At 41.5% G+C, this 22,865-nt stretch overlaps 1 protein-coding gene and 1 long non-coding RNA gene across 2 annotated transcripts; both read left to right on the forward strand.

Annotated features, from left to right (window-relative positions):
• The first annotated feature begins 10,588 nt into the window (after positions 1-10,588).
• LOC115736428 (ATP-dependent DNA helicase DDM1) lies at positions 10,589-18,630 on the forward strand. The gene is made up of 16 exons (XM_030668143.1): positions 10,589-10,719; positions 10,951-11,052; positions 12,133-12,402; positions 12,498-12,581; positions 13,380-13,723; positions 13,815-14,004; positions 14,121-14,296; positions 14,639-14,708; positions 14,789-14,978; positions 15,487-15,582; positions 15,668-15,762; positions 15,837-15,956; positions 17,190-17,309; positions 17,426-17,524; positions 17,620-17,721; positions 17,944-18,630. The coding sequence occupies exons 2-16, from the start codon at positions 11,002-11,004 to the stop codon at positions 18,187-18,189; spliced, it is 2,253 nt and encodes a 750-aa protein (XP_030524003.1). The 5' UTR covers positions 10,589-10,719; positions 10,951-11,001; the 3' UTR covers positions 18,190-18,630.
• Positions 18,631-19,794: 1,164 nt separating this feature from the next.
• LOC115736490 lies at positions 19,795-21,439 on the forward strand. Its single transcript, XR_004014903.2, has 2 exons — positions 19,795-20,037; positions 20,560-21,439. It is a non-coding gene; the product is annotated as an uncharacterized LOC115736490 (long non-coding RNA).
• The last annotated feature ends 1,426 nt before the right edge of the window (positions 21,440-22,865 follow it).

Genomic DNA, 22,865 nt, shown 5'->3' on the forward strand with positions numbered 1-22,865 from the left:
GAAGAGAATTGGGAGAGTTCTTGAGAGGAATTTTTAGAGAGAAAAAAGAGAGTTCTTGAGAAAAATCAGAAGAGAAAATTCGAGAGTGAGGAAAAGAGTTTTAGTCGAGCATCATCTTCGACGAGTCCCGACACGTACTTCGCCTCTCACCACCCAACAACGCCACCGCTTGCCATTTTCAACGACAGCCGCGTTCTTCCGGTTCCGAAATCTTGAAGGGAACTATAACGTGTACGTGAGTAAGATTTTGTGTAATAGAAGGTAATCTTTTCCATCTCGATCTACAAAAATGTAATCGTTTGGTTTGAATATTTGTTTGTCTATTTTAGACATGCCACGTGTTCCAAAGTTTAGCATTAGTACATGTTAATTTATTTTTGTAAATACTCGTGATTGGCTGCGTTTTCTTTCTTTCTAAATCATCCATGGTGTATATCGCACAAAGTTCAATGTTTTACATTCTCATAAAAAATAAGAAAAAACCAAAAAAATTGCATCTTTGAATTTCAAGCAAAATCCATCAAAATTGACAAATCAAGTATTTTTCATGAAAATGGTACCGAAAGGGCGTTAGAGTAATACGGCGTAACCAAGTCCCCGAATTCAAAATCTCCGGTTCGCGGAAATAAGATAGTTTTCTCCCGCTATTTTATTTAGGTTTCTAATCAACCTACCGAGAATGATTAGTGGCGACTCCAAATTCAAATCACATTGCATGTTAATTATTTGAACCTTAAGTTGCGATTTGGTATGGACTTGGGAGAGTCCGAGTTAGGTTAGTTAATTAATTAACCCGATAATCCATTAGCCTGGAATTTAACGTGTTTATTTTTTGAAGGTCGCGACAGTGGTGCTGTTTCTTAGCTCGACAACCGGTCTTATTGTGCCCTTCTCCATGGCAAAATGAGCATCGAATTATTCCACCAGCCCCGCTCATTTTGTTACCACTTTTCTCAATTTCCTCCAATCTCCTTTTCGTTTTAGGCCCGCCAATTTGCTTCTTCAATGGTAGAGGTTTTGGGGGTTGATGGTTTGTTTCCTCCCAGAATTTGCTACTCCTCGGTGGCTGCATCATGAACCGATATGCAGCCGGATACTGATTTTTCTTATAACAATCATCAACATAATCCTTCGCATTGAGGTTCTTCATTTGAATGGCACATATAACATGTGAACATGGTATTCCAGTCAATTGCCATGCTCGGCAAGAGCATTTTTTCCTCTCCAAGTGGACAACATAATTGTCACCATTATTCTTAATCTCGAAGCCATCGTCCCCATTCCAAATCGGCTCGCAAAACCTACTACCCCGTACACTCTCCTCCAATTTCTTTACAATTCTAGGCCCACATTGTGTAGGCCACTTTGTACATCCATCTCTCTGCCTATGTAGCCTAGTCATGACCATCACTCTGATGTTTTCCAGCATACTAATTATTGATTTACACCTGACTCCTATAATCGTGCCGTTGAATGCCTCACAAAGATTGTTATCAACGATGTCGCACTTGAATTCTTCGCTAAAAAAGGCCTTACACCAATGTTTTGCTTCGATGCGGAACAAGGCTTCAAAGGCTTCAGCAGACAACTTATATAGGGCTTGCTTGTGAGCTCTAAAGTCTGCTATGTTAGTGCTTTTTGCAATCAACCAAAATTGCTTATGTAGCTCTTCGCCTCTATACTTCTTCGCCCGGTTTGCATATATGTGCCGAGCACACATTCTATGCTCAGCATATTTCATCAATTCAGCTACAACTGGAATAAGTCCCTAGAAAACCAGCAAACATTAATAACATACATAAAATGAGTATCATTAGAAAGACAACGGTTAAATCACAGTGTCTCGCCTTTTGTTGATCGCTCATAAATGCCCAACCACTTCCGTCGGTTATGTCAAGATCAGCCATTAGATTTTTCAAAAACCAAGACCAAGTGTCATGTTCTCCGACTTCACAACAGCCCAAGCTATTGGAAACATTTGGTTGTTTCCATCTCTTCCAATTGCTACTAATATCTCTCATTTGCATAAACCCTTCAAAAAACAACCATCTAACCCAATCACTCTTCTGCAGCCAGCTAAAAACCCTCTTCTGCATGCCTCAAAACATATGTACATCCTGTGAAATCGTGTCTCATGCTCATCTAGTGACGGCTCCTCAACCTCGACATGAATTATACTCGGTGGATTTTGAAACCGACACTCCCCGGCATAGTTCTAAATCTGTGCATACTCTTGCTTGTACATGCCCATCAATTCACCCATCACCTTGTGCTTAGTTCTTTTGCACCGATTTCTAGACACGTTCACACCTACTTCCTCTCTGACTAGTTGCTTCAATCGAGTACTATTTAGCTCCGGCATGGCCTTAATGGTATTGAAAAAGTGCTTGGCTAACCACACACTTGTCACTCTATTATTACGAAAATCGATACCACATTTATGCTCTTCCTGGAGTGACCGAATTTGAAATGAGCCAGTTCTTCTATCCAATGCAGCATATATCATCCATGGACAATTATCTTGTGCACACTTCACCCTAATATAGTTCTTCGTATTTCTAATGAACTTTAGATTCCTCTGCTGAGTGATTGAATACTTTATGATAGTCTCTCTCAATTGTTTTGCATTATCAAATCTCATTGATAAGCAAAACAAAGGGGTCGCAGAATTTGAATCGTAAGAAGGGTACTTACTTGACCTTTTCCCACTTTGAAGCGCACCATCTTCATTGTCGTCTAAGCTGCCGCAATGATTCTCACTACTTTCCTCATTTTACGTATCATCAGCATCATTGACAGCAGCCTCCATCTTCCCCGCCCTGAAGTACCCTCATCAACTACCCCAACTTGTCCTTCTTTCCTTTGTCGAAATGCTCTTACTTCTTCTCTTGCTTGTGCAATGTCTACATCATCAGCATCACTTGGGCATTGTGTATGCGGTAGTATTTCCTCATCTTCATCACTGGACAATGCAACTTCCCAAGAGCTCACATTTATTTGAGTCGATTCTTCGATTCTTGTGTCTTCATCATCGGATATGCCACCAATTCTTTCAAGTTGCCGACATGCTCTAACACGCGAGCCGTATGGAAAGCCCGATTGTCCTCTACTTGTAGATTTTTTTCTAAAACAGATGCATCCCCATCCCGGGTTTCCACATGAGCTTCCAAAATTGCTTCATCACCTCCATTGCCATCAACATACACAGACATCTCTTGACCATGAAGAAAATAGTAAACAACATCCCTAACACCACTATCATCATGCAAGCATCTCATTCCATCCTTCGGACTTTGACTAGGTATTGCATAATATAGCTTAGTAATTTTGCATCGCAACTGTTGCACTATATCCTTCTTAAACTCTTTATAAGACAGTCGACTCACACCGATGAGGACAAAAGCCACATCTCCACCGACATATTTAGTCTCATTATCTCCAATTACAAACTTCCCATCGTAGAAAACTTTGACCGGGCGCAGTCGTATCGCCCATGGTAACACTGTTGATTCGGAAAATAATTATTTCTATAACGGACACCACAATGCAAGCTATGTTGATACCGCATGAAAGATAAAATATATTTTTTATATAACAAGGACCACAACACAAACATGCAATATAAAAGAAATAATTTTTATAGCATTCTCTATCATCTGCTAACAATTTTGCTAGCCTTTGCAGCCAATTACAATCAGTTTTTTTCCCATCACAGGGACCACAACAATAGAAATCTTTAACAATGCGGTTATAGAAAAACAATCTTTTTTTATAATGGGGACCACAACCCTCGACACTGCACAAAAGAAAGAATAATTTTTTCCATGACAGACAAGGACCACAACAAAGCAAAGACACGACAACTTCATCACTCGGTCCCCACTACCCCATCACATTCAATAAACAACAATCTCGTTGTCGGCCGGTGGACACAAAACGACATAAGGTACAACTCGGAAAATGAAACTCACCTTTATACTATGCCAGCGATACCCTAATTTTTCCCTCCAACGGATCGCCTTTCTCGCCTTTTCTTTCGCTTTCACTCACTGTCAATAACGCCAAAATGAATAAACATGTATGTCGTTTATTAATCACTTCACACAAACAAAAAATCACTTACCTTTGCTTGTGTCGACCCCGGTTTGTCACGCGACAAACACTTCCTCCGCCTTCGGAGACTCCGACATGAATCACAAGAATAGAGTAGGGCCTTCGATCGATTTGCTTGAGACACTAAATATTGATGAAGATCGGAGCCCTAATTTCATTTGGCGAACGTCGAATCTATCGGACAGAAATCGATTTGCGAGAGGGAAGGTTTGGAGCCCTAATTTTCTTAGAGCCAATTTTGATCGTTCTCTCTCTCGATCTCGAAGGCAGGTTTAAGAGTTGATCGTGCGGCATCGTTTTCTCTTTAAGAAGGACATGCTGGAGAAGAATTTGCACGGTGGACTTGTAACTCTTTTTTTAATTTCCACGTCACAATAAAACATTAAGTAAAAAGACCACGTAGGATGTTTTGCCGGAGATGGCACTCAAGTGATCCCTTTTGCTCCGATTTGGTACTCGGGTGATCGAAAAAAAAGTTGTGGCACTCAAGTGATCGCCGTACAAAAGTTATGGCACTTGTACTGTACTTACCCCACATATATGTTTCGTGCCAACCTTGGTTTCAACTTTAGCAATTCTCAATCAACTAAGCACAAAAGAGCTATTAAACTAAATCCCAATTTTTTTTGGACAAAAACCACTAAAACAACCCATAAAACATGCAAAATCACAACCACACTTGGTCTATTAGTAATCCCAGGACCTAATATGAGTTTAGGATTAACTCACAACTTCAAACAAGTCTTCCAAGCCCTTGTACCAGCAGCTACCACCAGCGGCCGGATTTGCAAAGTTGGGGGGCCGATTTTTGGTTCTCAAGCAAAAGCAATCAATCAACCTTTAACCTCACAATGAACAAACCAAAACAATCCTTGACTTAACATAACCTAATATAGGTTCTAAGGATCAAGACTTACCAAAAAGATCGAGCTAAAACCCTCCAAGAGCTTCAAAAGGGCAAAATCGTTCTCGAGTTCGGATTGGTCAACACCGACCTTTGTTGCTTCAAACGACTCTACAAAACAAACGGCTAGGTAGATTTGGGCTTCTAATATATCATTGGAACGACAAGAGAAAGAGCTTTCCAATGATATATGGCTCGTTGAAAACGGAGCACGGACGACGGAGTTATGGCTAGAACAGTGAGAGGCGACGGGCTGGTAGCGAGATGAACGGTCGAGAGAGAGTTGAGAGGGAGAGAGAATGATGGTTGGCCGAAAGTGAGGATTGTGTGGGAGAGAGAGAGATGCCTTACTCTATTGTATTCAAGACTCCAAAATTTAAATCTTGTGAGTGGAGTGGTTGGTGGGGTAAGATTGAGTGTGTAAGAAGTGGAATAGTAGCCAAGTAGTGACCATGAATGACTATGTGATGGAATTGGTTTGATTTGATTTCCATTCTTGTCACAAGTCCTCTCACACAAGATTTCAAGAGTACTTTGGACCATACTACCCCTCTAATTCGGTCACATGGGGTTTTAGATGAAAAGACCATCTTGCCCTTGCTAAATCTAGAGGAATGAGCATTAACACTAGGGATAAAACGGTAACTTCCAACTTATGGTCCCTGTGACATCCCAAATTTCGACCCGATTCAGAACTAATGAATGAATGAATATCCGACGATGTATTCCAGTTATATCTCGCCCTGAACCGATCACTCATGGGTTGACTAACCGAAGGGGAAAGGGCGACCGGGGGGTACGACGTAGACCTAGGAAACTCGCGTGAGAAATGGCACTTAGACCCTAGGAATTGTCGAGGAAAAGTTTTGGACCGTTAAGGACCGGTCTAAGAACGATTAAGGAACATATGGCTAGTGTTGTACGATTGGGTCGCGGGTGGTTCCGCTCGCCAACGTACAATTTGCCAAAATCTCCTTAATTCGAACTATGACGATCGGGATAATCGGAACTAGCGACGAACCCTCGCATTCCTGGGACAATCGAGGTCGCCAAATCTCGAGTATTCTAAATAGTGATGAGAATCACGAGGTTGCTACGCGTACGTGCCTAATAAGCCGCCCGTTAGTTCGAGATAAATTGGAATCAAGATCGGCGGTATTCGGAAGTGAAATTGGAATTGGTTCGGGGATCGAATTTGGAGAGGTCCAATGAACAAATTTTTGGACATCGTCTCATCGAAGATTTGGACCTTAGAATACCCCTTAAGAATAGAAAAAGGGTTTAAAATTTGGTTAACCCTTAATCTCGATCGATTTAGGGCCTAATTACTTAGAGTAAGGTTAATTGCGTTTAGGGAACATTAATCCCCCATGTTAGTCGAAATTCTAGAAGCCACCAAAACCCCATGTGCTCTTAGATTTCAAGATAGGACAAACCCTTGAACCCATGGACATAACTTGATGGACTAGGGGACAATACCCTTGATTGACTAGAATAATCCTCTTGATTGACAACCTTCCATCACTATTCACCATGAAAGTTTGTGCAAAACTTTGGAAACACTCTTCCTTCCCTCTCTCTTCTTCTTCTTCTTCTTCTTCTCCCTTCTTTCTCCTCCTCATTCGGCCGACCATCTCCTCCTCACTCCCCTCATTTTTCTCTTCTCCTTCTCATTCTCTCTCTCTCGGTTCCTCTCTCTCGGCCGCCCTCCTCCTTCGCCGCCCGATCGCCGCCCCTTTCCGGCGTCTTGCCGCCGAGGAAACCACCATCACCAGCACCCTCCTAGAAGCTTCTACATTGCCGGACCAGCCCCCTTGCCTGTTGAAGCCGCCGTGGGGTCACCGAAACCCCGGAGAGCCGAGAGACCTCTTACGAGCGCCAAACGACCCGAATTGAAGCTAGTGTTCCTAGGGCCACTTCCTCGTCGTTTAAAGCCTCATCTCCTTCGGTAAGACCACTTTGAACTCAGCTTGAGGGTTGCTTTTCCTTGGTTAGTTGTGGTTTCACTTTTAGAGAGCAAGGAGTGATTTTTCTTGGTTTTTGGCCGGAACCCTTCCAAACCGCCGCTGGTCAGAACCCACGCCGCTCGTTGGTGCCTCTCCCGTGGAAATCTCCTTGGCCATATCAAGGGTAAGTGGTTCTAATCTTTCCTTAGGCTTGCAAGTACTAAAGGGCATGTTAGATGGTGAGTTTGGAACTAATAGAGGCCGATTGTGTGAGATTGGAGGAGAAACCAGTTCCGATTTGGAGTGCTCGGTTAAGACCCGAAATTTAGGTGAGTGAAATGAGCTTGTTTCTATGTTAGTTTGGGGGTAGAAGAGGGGTCTAAAGTGGTGGTTATGGGTTGTGCATGTGGGATTCTTGTTTGGTTGCGTTTGGGCTCAAAATGACTTGTTTTGTAGAGATGTGTGTAATGGCCGAATTTAATGAGGGACAATGGTGCAATTGATGAGTTGGGACCCTATGTAGTCCAATGAACATGTGGGATGTGGTATGGAGCGTAAAAAAAAAATGCGATAGGAAAAATTACTCAATTCGGACTAATTGGACTCTCATGTGATTTGCTTGAACCAAGTGGAATTTCTATGCATTACGGTGTGCCATGACCATTTTAATGGTATGTGTGATCCTTGGTTATGTCATGATTGAGTTTGGTCTAAATTGTGATGCGTTGACCTATGATTGATAATACGATCGGATTGTCATGTTAATGAAGTTGTGAATGGAATTTCCTAGTGGATTTGTGTGCAATGATACCCCGATGCGTTAAACGCGAGGTTTATGAGCGATTGTATTATACTATGACATATCTGTATGCACATTGTACCACGATGCGTTAAACGCGGGGTTGTGCTCGTCCCGATGCGCTAAACGCGGGACTAACCCGAGGCGTTATCACGCGGGTCCATGAATTGAGCTCATTCATATATATGTATACGTATATCGTATAGCCCGATGCGTTTTTTTTACACGGGCCTATTCGTTGAGATCTTATGCTATGAGCCCGAGGTGTAGAGACGCGGGCCCGAATGTTTGAATTGCCCGAGGTTGATGCCATGCGTGGTTGGGATGTATCGTAGAAGGTTCGATGATTGAATTGAAAGTTTCAGTGTGTTAGCTTATGTTCATAATTCCCGCATATTTGGTCCGTCGGTGGATGTCTGATAATATGTCATAGATTAGATCGCTTGGAGGTACTGTAACCTAGGGTTGGCTTAGACCTACCTTATCGGGATGTTATCTCACCCCTCGTAGGACCCACATTTTCGGATCCTCGCTCCCGATCATCGCGATGCCGCTACTTTTTGGATTGCCGACTCGGTTCGAGCTCGTGATCACCGGGTACAGAGTGGGACCCGATCGAGCCTATTATCGGAGGATTAGCACCTTATGAATAGACGACGCGAGAGGACTCCCGACCCCCTTTTCGTTTCTCTCTTGGGCCTATAAGGATGGAGACTTTGTATCCGGACCACTAAGGGAGGAAGTGATTCCCGAGTATGTGCTGGATGCTACCGGACCTAGATTTCCGATAGCCTCACCCTCGAGACTCCCCGTCCTTGGATCCGTAGTCGGACCGGTTCCCGAGCCGAGGTCCCCCATACTTGGACCGCCCGCTTTGGATGGAGGGATCTTGGAGCCCGATGGGCCGGCGGATGGACCCTTGATGCTTCCCGAGCCTGTCCCGAACGTAGTCCATGTCGTAGATCCCGAGCGGGACCAGCAGATAGGCGAGCCCGATGGAGAGTCTGAGGCGGAGGAGGACCCGGAGTCCGAGGAGGACCCGGAGCCCGAGGAGGAGCCGGAGCCCGAGGAGGAGCTGGAGCCGGAGATGGACGACACCCTTGAAGCGAATTTCTGTCCGTAAGATGCTCCCCCTGCCGATGAGACCACCGATGAGGACGTCCGACCCTTAGGAGTTTAGAGACCCTCACCCCCTCTTTTGTATCCTCGTGTGCCGACGAGCGACTTGTGTTTAGGTGGTTTCTTTTTGTGTTCCCCGTGTCGTGTCTCGAGTCGCGATCGTTGTATTTACGGTGGTCCGTATGAACCTTGACTTTACCTAGTTGTGTTCCATGTCCGTTAACGTTGTGCTCTATGTCATTCTGTTGTTTATGTTGTCCGGGTTGTTTTTATCGTTCCGCTTGCATTGCATCTCGCATACATTACGTTCGTTGTGGATCCCGGTGAGTTGCGAGTTCTCTAGTGACCTTGCGGGATGTTGGTCGGCTAGTCGGGCACGGGACGTGACTGTCCCGATTTCCATTTTTCCAACTTTTTTATGCGAACTTACAATCCAAATAATATAGACAAGGCGACGTCCGAATTTCCATAGTCGTAATATTTGAATCCCCGATGTCCAAGTTCGAAGCCTATTTCATGGTCAAAATTGCTCAATCTCAATTTCAGTATATCTCAAACTAACGGGCGGCTTTTAAGAGTTATGCAATCCTAGTTAGCTTTTCCCTTTTTTTTGGTTAGTTATCTCAAGATCGATCAAGTCTGAGCGAGATTTAACTAAAATACATCGAAGGACATCTTATTCATTCATAGACCGCAAAAGGTTCGGAATTCGGAATGTTAGATCTAGTGAGGCGGACGGCGGGGGATCCGCTCAAGACCTATAAGGGGAGCTCCAAGGCTCTTTACTTGTATAGCTACGATACCAAGATGACCCACATCATCCCCTTCTCATCTTGGTAAACAAATAGAGAGAGAGAGAGAGAGAGAGAGAGAGAGAGAGAGAGAGAGAGAGAGATGGCTGTGTATTGCGCATAAAAAATTGAAGGGGAAATTTTTGGTGGTGAATACAAGAGGCAAAAGAATCATTTGATTCCGTCCATAGATTGGGTGCTTAAAGGAAAAATGTTAGAGAGCTTCGCGGCCAAATCAATGCTCGCCACGGCTGTACAGTTTTGAGGATGTCCTTTTCTTCTATATTTCTTCGCTTCGCTTCGATCAAATTGGGAGTTATCAAGTTTCGCGAGAATTATTTCCGCCAAGATTGTTCCCAATTTCACACTTCTGCCTTCGACCCAGTGAAAAATTCATGACATGTATTATTGACATTTAATAAATTTTTTTATGAAAATCAATTTCTTGCCAAACTACGGAAATCGTTTTCTCATTCGTTTTTAAGTTTTAGTCAAATACTAAAAAATATGGTCATTTTCCCGACAAATATTTTTTAGAAACATCACATTTTCTATGAAATGAGCGGATTGAAATAAATTTATTACACGTGTTTTAGTTTGGGATTTTTTGTGTTATTATTTATTAGAACAATTCAAAAGTTTCAATTGAATATAACGGGAACGGGAGTAGAGAGAATAAAAAAAAAAATCACTCCAAAAAAAAAAAGTGATGATGTGACGTGGCGAGGGGTCTAGTTGTCAACTCAACTTACGAGGGCGACAGTGTAATTAACGGGCATCTCCAGGGGCACTTCTTCAAACTCAACTTTCCCGCCCAATGTCCCTTCGCTCTGTACCCCAAAAACACAGCACAGCTAAAAGAAGTTAAAAGAAAAAAAGTTTTTTTTTTTTTAGTATTTTAGCACTTCGCTTTATGGCGTGACACCCACCTCCACCCTCCTCCTCCTCCTTCTTCTTCTTCTTCACCCTCCTGAAGCAGCGCGACTTCCATTTCCCCTCGCGCCCGTTCGCCGCTCGCCTCTCGAGGGAACTCTCCATTGAAGCGCTGTGAGCTTCCTCTCTCTCTCTCTCTCTCTCTCTCTCTTGTCGGTTTTCTCTTTCTCGGTCATCCGCGAGCTCTTTCGTCCTCGCGCTCTAGATTCGAGAGCCGTTCGGCGCGTGGGGTCGCGGAACCCCCTCGGGCGAATCGGTTGAGCTGGGTCTCCGCTTCGGGCGCCCGTTCCCGCCGGTGTTTTCTGCTATCTCTGCTGACTTTGGCCGTTTCCCGTTGTCCTCTAGGGTTCATTTTTCTTTTTCTGGTGTGGGGAGATTCGTGCTTGGAGGGCGAAAATGAAGGTCGAAGCCTCGGCGGAGTCGCCGACGTCGGTGCTCGGGGAAGACGTATGGTTTTCTTCTCTTGTTCTGTGTTGACTGCTGTTTTTCTTGTCGTTCCTCTTGGAAAATGACCAAATGCCATAGGATGCTTTACTTTCCTTGCTAAGAATAAGAAAAAAATATATTTTTATTTTATGGCTCTCTTCGGCTTCTTGGTGGAGTGGCAAAAAAAAGAAAGGCGAGACTGCTCTTCGCATCAATCGTTTCTTTCTGAGAGCTTGAATTTCTTCGTGTACTTTAGGGGGTCCCTCTTGTATTTAGCTTCTTTCTATGAGTATGAGGGGCTCGTGTTTACTTTTAAATGCTTGATGTATAGTGGTTGTGAGGTCAATCTTCATATTTTGTTCATAGTTTGGTTTCTCCGCGCGCGGTTGATGGGTAACTGCCACTCTACTTGTATTGTGGCTATGACAATATGGCAAATTTTTTTTTTTGACACCGCTGTTCTTTACCCAGATTTCCTATGGAAAATGGTTTATTGGGCTCAAATGGCCTACCAAAAATAAGGAAATCCAACTGAACCTACAAAATGATGTGAGAGACTGTATATCACATGTTGTTTACTTGCTAGCTAAGTGCCATGGCACGTGATGCTGGGTTTTCGCTTTTTTGTTGCTTATGAGACGGTCAATGTGTGGTCAGTGGTTCTCGTGAACCATGTCATATCACTTTTGGTTTGTCCATTTGAGTGAAAACTTCACTGCTTTGGATAAAAGAAACAGAGTGATGAATGTTAAAATTTTCCGTATGGCGGTTGCTATGATGCAGATGGCAGGTCAGTGGTGAAAATTCTGATGAGCTAAAGTTGGACGATCACCTGTGATTTTAACCAAAGAGATAAATATTTTTGGCGTACCATGCACTTATTTAACACTACTGGTGCTTTTAACTTACTGCTGCCGACGGTACTTAACTTTGTTAATGTTGTTGCTAAAAGAATCTGTATAGACACGTAGATATTCATATCCATCGCTGAATGTACTGGTAGACATTGGATAGGGCTATTATTTGGTGCAACTTGGCCATTATGTTTGAGGAAGTATGTGTAATTAAGTCCTAAATGCGTTTCATGTTGGGAACTTGAAGGGCAATTGCACAGAGGAATTGGTCCCTAAGCTGGAGGAAGAGACACTTTTGACTGCGAAGAATGGAGATTCTTCTCTTATTTCAAAAGCCATGGCTGAGGAGGAAGAAAAGTTGCTGGATGCACGTGCGAAAGAAGATGTAGAACAAGAAAATAATTCTGAAGAGGCACCGGAACTGGATGACAACCAGTTTACTAAACTTGACGAGCTTCTAACACAAACCCAGCTATACACTGAGTTTTTGCTGGAGAAAATGGATGACATCACATTTGTATAGTCTTTTACTTCTTTTACCCCGGACGTTTTTCCTTGGGATTTTCTTTTTCTTTTGGCTGAGATCATAATACATTTAATTTGCGCGTGCAGAATGAAGTGGATCAAGAGAGTGAAAGCACTGAAAAGAAGAAAGGACGTGGTCGGAAAAGAAAAGCAGCACCTAAGTACAATCAAGTGAGCATTATATTGTTTCTTAAGTGAAGTGGATGCAGAATTTCCAGACATATTGCATTTTATAACTGTTTGGGAAGCTCTTTAAGTAAATGGTGAAATGGTTGATTTGTTTTTTCATTCTCTAAATTCTATTCATGCAAGTTATGGTGTAGTAATTCTAATAATGAACTAATCAAAGAAGTTTAGCCAGAAGTTAGGTGATTATGTAGGACACATGTGATTGAAGTGAAACAGCCCTTATCTTTGGTTTTTCAATTTGTGTAGAGGATATGGTATTAGGTGCAACAATTTTTCTTCTTTAAGGTGTATTTGGATAGACTTCTATTTTTTGCTTAATCTAGATTTTGCAAATAGGCCTACTTTGATATTTTTTTCAACTGACATATAAATGTTGACAAGTAGATTTAAATATAATTTTTTCGCAATTTAGATTTTGATGGGAGAGGATAATTATACTTTTTGCTTTTACTTAATCTTAAACAAACATAAGTGAAGACCTATTATTCTTGCGCTAATCCATTGATGAGTGTTGATGCTTTTTAGAGTTGGGCTTCTGTTCTTCCAGTTACTTGCTATGCACAAACCTTTTCCTGTTTCCAGACTCCTATACTTTGTTTCTTTTACTTTTTTCAGTTGAGTCACTATCCACTCTTTTTTTTTTCAGGGAAGTATTTCTTACGTAATCAACTTTCGGCCAATCAATAATGAATATTCACTGTTGCATGTACTTTCTAAAGAGTTGGCCAATACAAGACACTTTAATGAATATTGCTTTGGATGTGTTGGTTTGCTTTTCAGAGAAAGGCCAAGAGGGCAGTTGCTGTGATGTTGACAAGATCACAAGAGGGTCCAAATGAAGATGTAAATCTGACAGAGGGAGAAATATTTGAAAAAGAGCAGCAAAAACTTGTACCGCTTTTGACCGGTGGAAAGTTGAAGCCTTATCAAGTCAAAGGTGTGAAGTGGTTAATCTCATTGTGGCAAAATGGATTGAATGGAATCCTGGCAGATCAGATGGGACTTGGGAAGACTATCCAGACCATCGGTTTCCTCTCACATTTAAAAGGGAAGGGGTTGGATGGACCATATCTAGTAATTGCTCCTCTCTCTACTTTGTCCAACTGGGTCAATGAGATTCAAAGGTAATATGCTTCACTTTTGGACACTGGGACTGGATCCACATGATTACTTTCCGGTTGCATAACATTGCTTTCATTGAGTATGTTCATTTAGGTTTACTCCCTCTATGCATTCTATCATATACCATGGTGACAAGAAACAAAGGGATGAGTTGCGGCGCAAGTATATGCCTCGAGTAGTTGGGCCCAATTTCCCAATTATCGTCACTTCCTATGAGGTTGCAATGAATGACGCAAAAAGATGTTTGAGACACTACAGTTGGAAATACATTGTTGTGGATGAGGTAAAAACATGATTAGTTGTTCGTATAGCTGCTTTAATTTCACTACTGGACTCATGAAATGTAATTATGCAGCTGGACTTTCCTTTTCTTTGCTAATCGATTTTGCTATCTTTTAGGGGCACCGGTTGAAAAACTCACAGTGCAAGCTGCTGAAGCAGTTGAAGTTGTTGAGCTCTGAAAATAGACTCTTATTAACTGGGACGCCTTTGCAGAACAATTTGGCCGAGCTGTGGTCATTACTCAACTTTATTCTACCTGATATTTTCTCGTCCCATGAAGAATTTGAATCCTGGTAAGTACCTTTCGTTTGTTCTCCTTTACCTGCGTCACTCTCTATCCAAAAGAAAAAATGCCTGTCTGAAACTGGCGAGCTCAATCGTGTCCTTGAACTTATTCATTTTTTCCAGTAAGCGCCAGATATAGGTTGTAGGAGTTTGAACTTTAGCTTTATGGTTATGCATATCATTTAAGCAAAGTATGAAGAATTCCATTGGAATGAACTGGATGCGAAAATTCGTGTGATGCGGAAACCAATTATGGGTGCATTTAGTCTAATTGCAGTTTTCGTTTTTATAGTTAGGTGATGGTATTTCTATTATTGACTTATGGCTCATGCATTTCATGAATCAACTAGGTTTGATCTGTCAGGAAAGTATAGCAATGCAGCAACGAAGGAAGAATTAGAGGACAAAAGAAGGGCTCAAGTGGGTATTTTTGCAGAAAGTATGAATCTACTTCAGGGAATTTTTTCATAATTGTTGTGAGTATTTCTTGTCACATGTAGGTGGTGGCAAAACTTCATGCTATTTTGCGTCCATTTCTTCTCCGGAGAATGAAAGCTGATGTTGAGCAGATGCTTCCTCGGAAAAAGGAGATTATCTTATATGCCACTATGACTGAGCATCAAAGGAACTTTCAGGGTCATTTGATAAGTAGGACTTTGGAGAATCACTTGCTGGAGACCGTTGACATGGGTATTTTGGAGAAACCTTGTGTCGCCTTTGTTTTTGATGATTGTTATGTTATTCTTGTGGAAAAAAATATGAATAGCGGCCTAATTCTGTTCTACCAATTTCACTAGGTCTCGTGTCAGTCATGTGGGGCAGTGTTTTTTTCTCCTGAAATTTTCCTTGAATCAGTATGGATTAGCCTTTCATTTTACTGGCATTTGGTGGCCAGCATTAATCTATTTTCACATTATTAGCTATCCTTGGTATGTTTATTTATTTGTTCTTGATACTTTGCTGATAATTAGAGTCACCTCTCAAGAAGTGTTTGCTTTAGTTCCACCTCATTAGCTCTTGTCAAATGATTTACATTTGCTCTTCCTTCTTAAGTTCTGTTAATGAGGTGTAAGAGCCTGAATGGTGTCCCGTAGTTTGGGGAGTGACTCCTGTTAATGTCTAGAAAACCTTGGCATTTAAATTACTATGCCCTTTGGGTCATTGTTTTCCTTGTTGATTAAAGTTTCTTGACTTGCAGGATGTGGAATGAAGGGAAAGCTTAATAATCTGATGATCCAGCTTCGCAAGAACTGCAACCATCCTGATCTTTTAGAGTCAGCTTTTAGTGGATCATGTATATTTCTTTCCTTTTGCCTTGGATAAATATAGGTATTTCTTGGCTTTGCTTGACAAATCTTTCTTTCTTGCTCTTGTAACAGACTTTTATCCGCCCGTCGAAAAGATTGTTGAACAGTGTGGCAAATTCCGTTTGCTAGATAAATTACTGGGAAAGCTGTTTGAACGCAAGCATAAAGTATGGTCTACATTTTGTTTCATTTTATATGATTTGATAATAAGCTGGGCAACTTATGTTACATTTGCCTTTAGGTTCTGATCTTCACTCAGTGGACAAAAATTCTCAATATAATGGATTACTATTTCAGTGAAAAAGGATATGAAGTCTGTCGAATAGATGGCAATGTCAAGTTAGATGAGAGAAAAAGACAGGTTTGCCTCTTATGCACTTTTACTATATGAATTTATATCGCTCAGGACAAGTGACCCTATCCAAACTTCTCAACTGTTCAGTCCGCCATTTGTGTGGTGGATTGGCATGAAGTTTTTGTGGATTCAATGGGTGTGATTTCCCCACTTCTTACAGTAACAAATAGCTCTATTTAATAGCAAGTTATACTGTAATTTGTATTAGCTGTTCTACCTTCATCCTCATATAATTCTAATAAATAATACTAGAATGTAAAAAATCTTTCTCCAATCCTAAGGTTGGTTGAAATCGGGACAGGTAAGCAGCAGTTTATAGTCTTTAATGTGGTTAGCTTCTGAACAAAAATCTCGGTGGGATTTGTCAAATGAATAGAATCTCTTTATTTGACAGAGTAGGATGAACTACTTTGCTGAGAATGGTTTTGATTTTTTGAGGCAGTTTTAATTCACTTTCAGGTGATATTAATGGAACTCATGGTTAAGAACAAGGATAATGTCATACCAAATCAATCAATTAGTATTCTATGGCTGTATCCAGCACAAATGAAAATAAGTAAATGACTTTAAGGTTAACCTGATCATGGTCCAATTATTGAGCTGGTTGGTTGCCTTGTTCCAACTGGATTGTGCTTTTCTTGCAAATGGCTGGCTATGACCTTGGTGTAAATATCAAGAAATTCATGTCTATACTCTGCAACTGGACCCCATAGCATCTCCAGCTAGTCTGCTATTTGTTTTTCTTGCAAATGGCTGGCTATGGCCTTGGTGTAAATATCAAGAAATTCATGTCTATACTCTGCAACTGGACCCCATAGCATCTCCAGCTAGTCTGCTATTTGTTTTTCTTTATTTACAAGCAAAACACATACTCTTGTTAAAGCAATCTATAAAGTGATTGTAGAAAGGCCGTGATTAAGCTGGCCTGAGGTTATCCAAAACCTGAACTAACTTCCTCCATTTAAGATATTTGATTAGCCAGCCAGACTAATTGAATGTTTGTGGTATATAACGTGCGAATTCAGTACATTTATCTCAATAATATGATTAGCATCTTCTGATTTGGTTGGTTCGCCATCTGCCTGCCTGGTCTGGGTTTCTCGCATACTTAAACTGTTATTATAGCTAGCGACAGCTTTGGTAATTGTGGTTTAAACGATCATGGCATTTTTCTGTTTTACTTGGTAGTGTCCAGCTGCGGTGTCAATTATTAATAGCTTTAAACCGCTCAATTCGCAGATTCAGGAGTTTAATGATGTGAATAGCATCTACAGAGTATTTCTTCTCAGCACTAGGGCAGGTGGACTGGGTATAAACCTCACTGCCGCTGACACTTGCATTCTATATGATAGCGACTGGGTATTTCTCTTGCTGTTATTAGTTTTGCCCCCTTATTGCTCACTTCTCAGTTAATTCGACACTCAGGATGTTGCTATTGTGAAAGTAACATGAAATGTGTTATCTGTACACTCCAGAACCCTCAAATGGACTTGCAGGCTATGGATAGATGTCACAGAATAGGTCAAACCAAGCCTGTTCATGTTTATAGGCTAGCGACAGCGCAATCAGTGGAGGTTAGACATCAGTAGCCTGTCAATGATCTTTTCTTTTGAGCAGTAGACCAATTCTGTTTGATGTTGAGAACTAAAGATATTGTATCCATTTCCAGGGCCGCATCTTGAAGAGGGCTTTTAGTAAGTTGAAGCTGGAGCACGTGGTGATTGTGAAAGGACAATTTCACCAAGAAAGAAACAAGCCTAATACCCTGGAGGTATGTTATCTGCTAAACTAGAAAGTTGTCTTATGGTGGGAAGAGAAAAAATTGTGGATTTTCTTTGTGCCTGAGAATGTTTTGTGACTTTACTCGTGGTGTGCTTGAATTTTGGTTTGTTGATTAAAGTGCAGTTGGCTGCATCACACGTGGTCTATTTAATATCTGTGCGGGTTAACAGTTGCCTTGGCAATTTGCTGATCTGTTTTGTGGAAACTATAGGAAGAGGATCTACTGGCATTGCTCCGAGAGGAAGAGACCGCCGAAGATAAGATGATACAGACGGATATCAGCGATGAGGATCTGGAGAGGATCTTGGACCGCAGTGATCTGATTGCTGGTCCGCTTGGCGATGATGAGAAATCTGCCGCTGCTGCAGCAGCAAGTGCAATGCCTCTCAAGGGACCCGGGTGGGAGGTGGTGATACCAACTGCATCTGGAGGCATGCTTTCGACACTCAACAGCTAAAGCGTACCAAGTGAGACCTAGTCCTATCTCAATTATTCGGCACATTGGGGATTCTTTTTTGTGGTTTTGGGATATCATTAGAAGATTTATGGCAGTTCCCTTTTGCCTGGGCCAGAACTGGCGAATGGAGAAAAAAGGGCAAAGCTCTCTTTCATTTTGTAAATGTCTTTGATGGACTGCTTTTCAGAAAGGGAGCTGAATTTTGTAAATTGCTTCTGAAGGGGTCGGTTTTCCATTGTGCACCAACCCTTCTATGAGCTCGAGGTACTTTATGGTGCGGAGACATAGTTATCTTGGGACTCGGTGTGCCACTGTGCCTAAGTATTAATTCTGGTCTGCTGACCTTCCCAAAATCTGTATTGCTTTGTCTTTGTTAATTTGTATTATTGACTTCCTGCACTTGCGTTTGATATGGCTTGCAGAGTCATCAAATTTCCATTTCCTGACTCAAAATTGTGTTTTCTTGATTGCTTGAAGATATCACACTCCAAGCTTTACTTTTCGTTGTTGAACCGGATTCGACTGACCATCTTTGTGATGAAGACATGAGGTAATGGTGTCGGTACTTGGTAGTTAGCTCGTCGCAAGGAACTTGCTTCTCGACTCGCGGCCTGGAGAGATTTCTAGTGTTCCGGACGAATTGCTTGTAAATAGTATTGAGTAGTGCATATATTTATGCTTTCGGCTTCTATACTTGGAATGTGAAGCCAGTCCATTTCTCTAAAAAGGTTTAAAATGAGATACCCCTTGGCGGGACGGATTTAGTCGGAAAAATTTACCGTCAAACATGATCACTCGACAGTGGAGGAATCAGTCTCCCTTGAGATCGCAAGTCCGAGTCACTTTGTGAACGAACCTATCAACGATTCGGGTCTTTGGAAAGACTGCCCGATACTAGTCTCGATCGTTGAGCGGCTCAGGATGGGCCGACCGTTTGTTGACAGGGGTTTGTAGGGTCTCAGGCCCGCCGAGGCCCAAATTTCGGGCCGTATTCCAAAGCCCACGCCCGCCCAACTAATGAAAATTGAAGCTTAATTAAGGTCTATAAACTTTCAATTTGTTCAATATTATTTCTAAATTTAGCTTAATATGTAACATCGTTTTTGAATTTTTAATTTGTTCAATATGAGTTTATAAATTTTTTATACATGTTCAATTTAGTATTCGAATTATATGAAAATATTCGGTATGATTTTTGAACTTAAATTGGTAGGAGGACATTATTGAACATTGTCGTATAGTTATGGGATGATATTGAATATGTATGAAAAGTTTAAGGATCACATTGAAGGAATATAAAGTTCAAAAATTGCATTACATATTAAGCTAAATCTCATGGTTTACTTGTATCATTCTTCCTTGTTTTAACGAGGAAAAATCAATCTATAAATCCTAAAAAATCACGTGGAAAACACATATACAGTGGTCGAGTCGTAAAATATCCGATCGAGTCCTGAACTTTCTTTTTCTTGCGATCAGGTCCTAAAACTTCGTTGGAAAATGTAATTACGTCCTAAACCCGAAGAGCCTAACCTCCGGTTTCCGGTTTGGATCCGCTTCCGGTTTGCAGGACAGAGGAGGAGGAGGAGAAGAAGAAGAAGAAGAAGAAGAAGAGGAGGAAGAAGATCGAAACGGTCGACTCGGATCTACTCAATCGCGCGTCGACGTTGGTGATCGGTGCCGTTGTCGGAGCATTGATCGGAGCCGAGCAAATCGAGGTTATCTCGCGCGTCGAGAGATGATAACTCGCTCGAAACTCGTCGAGCAACTCAGAGACTACCAGGTCCGGTCTCAGCGCAGTTGCCCTGCCCTCGCTCTCTTCTCTCCCAAGCCCCACATCACCACCCGGTACTCTCACTCTCTCTCTCTTTCTCTCTCTCTCTCTCTGCGAGCATCAGACGTTTGTGGTGCATGCAGCGTCATTGGTTCTGTTGCTTCAATTGGTTCGGTGAGGGCATTGGGCGATTGGTATCATTCGCGACGGTGAAAATATTTTATGTGTCTGGATGAGATTGCTGGTGAGACATAGGATGAAGAAATCACCTGAATGAACTCAATCTTCGTGAATTCCCTGATCGGAAGCTAGTCTGAAGTGCGGCTCTCGCCATTTGATATGATTCTGAATCAATTTTATGTGATCTTGATCTTGTCTAGTCTAGTTGTTTGCTCTTGGACTTTGCTTTCCGATGATAGCTCGAGGATTCCGATTTATTTGTGTGACCCTGTTTAGTTTTTATCGATTGGGGTTTGCCACGGCTATCTGTGATCGGATGTTTGTTACCACGTCGTCGTCTGTCTGGAAATAGTTTGAGAATTGTCAGATGTGTTCCAGGTTATTGAAGCTAAAATCTTGTGTGAAATTTCATGCAGGGCTGATGTTGCTGTGGCTATATTTTGGGCTGTGGTGTTTGGCATGCTTGTCGGACTGACATATCTGATGTTTCGTTACAGTCATTTCTGGCTGTCTTTTTTGACTGCATGCCTTGGAAGCTTTCTACTTGTATGCCTCCGAAAATCTCGGCATGAGCTGGCCAGGAAAAAAGAGACGAGATTACCTCTGTCCCTGTGAGCATAGAATTCTTGATGTGAGAACACTGAGACAAAGGGCTGGTCTTTGAATAGGAAAAAGAGTGGATCTGCAAGGTCCCAAATGAATTGGCTTATTGGAAACAAGTCTTGTTCTTTGGAAGATCTATCTCGTGTTTGGTACCGCATGGTTCCACTCTGCAAGAACTCTTAATCATTATCTTGGAACTCCTCCTAGATAAATATTTGACATGAAGGTCAAGGAGTTTTGGTTGCTCACCATCAACTTGAGCAAATTGGCGAATACGTCCTTGAAGCATACAATAATTGCAGACCAGAGTTTTGCCTGCGCTGTGAGATAGATGGTACCATTTCACGTATCATTCTTTGTAACCCATATTCATCCCAAAGTTTTGATGCATTCTGATATTCTTTTATACATCATGCTTCCTTTTCATGTAAATACCATATACAAGCAAAGTGACGGACAAGATCCTGTTAATCTTCTCTTAGTACTTTTATGAATTGTAAGTTATATCTCCTAGGACTTCATGCATGAGTCATCTCTCAATGAAGTTGGCGTAAAATGCTCTTGCATGTATCTTACCCATGGAAGGCCTGCTACTAAGAGGAACACATAAATTAAGACTATCCTATATTACAATTGACATGTAAGTTGCCTAGGCTGCTTTAGTTAACATGTATGATATTAAACTTCACTGTATCAACTTTCCATTTTTATTCTTTATCTTTGTACGATCCCTCCATGGTCTCTTCACTAAATGGAGTTACTTATGATCCGGAAAGAAGGAAGAACAATCCTACTTTATGCAATCCCCTCGTCAGACAACGATCTTATTATCTATTGTTCTTGTACCTCTTTTACCCATAGGCTCTTCATATTAGCATACGTAGGAAGCTGAGGATGTGGAGATGACTTGATGGCTTGAGAATTCTTTGAAGATAATTTGCACAAGTATTCGATCTGGGTAGTTGAATTAGCTTGTTATATCCTGAGAGACTTCACCAAGGGGGCAGATTTAGCACCAATAAGCCATGTGCTGCTGGATGTTCTGCCAAGCCTTCTTATGAAAGAGTAATCAATGACATGCGCAGGAACTATTTCTTGGCAACTTGGACAAACATGCTTACAGCGACATCTAGTCATTCTAAGACCAATTTCTAATCCAGTCATTTATTTATTATTGGTTTGAATGTCTATTTTTACTTTTCTCCTCCCGCTGTTGGTAGTCAGAGATTTGTATGCCTGGGAATATGTTTGCTATTTTTACCATTCTCTCTTCTGGAAAATCGAGTTTCACCTTCCATTCTACTTTGGTCTTTCGACTGGCAGTGTTTTGCTCTCATGTTTTTGAGGCAATGATTGGGCTAATTCATTTTGGAGCAAGGTCCTTGCTAGCCATACTTGGGATTATTAATGCTTAATCCACTGGATACTTCTCTTCTTTGCTGCATCATGTTTGGTCATACTTGGATCGGTTCACAAGCCCTCTGGCGCTGCGCCCTACACATGCTTTTTTTTGTTCTTAGAACGCATGAATTGCATCTATTTTGGTCCATCTCTTACTGCCCTAATACTGCAGATGTATAGGGTTGTTGTTTCAATCAATTCGGTTAGCTCATTTGATTGCAGAATGTTTTACATGCTTTTCAACTAAAAAAAGTGAGTTTGGTTTTTATCAAATGGTCACAATTGTTGTAGAGGAGTTCGCTCACTAGGCATATGTTCAAATCATGGACCTGAAATTTGTAGTCCAATGATGGAAGCATCTTCCTTAAACAAGTAGAATGTGCAGCTCTCATCACGTGATAGTCCTAGATCAAATTAGACACCAGCTACATTTATACTGCTAAGTTGTTCAGTCAGTATTTGAGTGGATTAATGATGCCCTTGTCGCTGTAGATAGTTTTGCCTTTTGCCAGTCATGTACAATAAAGTCAATGTTGCTGTGTTATTGCAGATTGGGCTTTGTGAATTGTTTACTTCCCTATCCTGGTCTTCTTTTGTAGCTGTTATGTGTATGTCCAATCATATTGCTGTTGCTGTCATGTTACCTGTCTTGAATTACCACTGGATGTTTGGTTAGTTTTCATGTTGGTCTTTTGTTCCTACAGCTATATTTTGGGCT

Source organism: Rhodamnia argentea, chromosome 11 (assembly GCF_020921035.1).
Source record: "Rhodamnia argentea isolate NSW1041297 chromosome 11, ASM2092103v1, whole genome shotgun sequence".
NCBI classification, from domain to species: Eukaryota; Viridiplantae; Streptophyta; class Magnoliopsida; order Myrtales; family Myrtaceae; genus Rhodamnia; species Rhodamnia argentea.

Bases quoted from the DNA above. Each gene is read 5' to 3' on its own strand.
- LOC115736428 (XM_030668143.1), top strand. From the start codon at position 11,002: ATGAAGGTCGAAGCCTCGGCGGAGTCGCCGACGTCGGTGCTCGGGGAA. The intron at 14,005-14,120 runs GTAAAAACATGA...GCTATCTTTTAG, and splicing joins AATACATTGTTGTGGATGAG to GGGCACCGGTTGAAAAACTC. The intron at 15,763-15,836 runs GTATGGTCTACA...ATTTGCCTTTAG, and splicing joins TGTTTGAACGCAAGCATAAA to GTTCTGATCTTCACTCAGTG.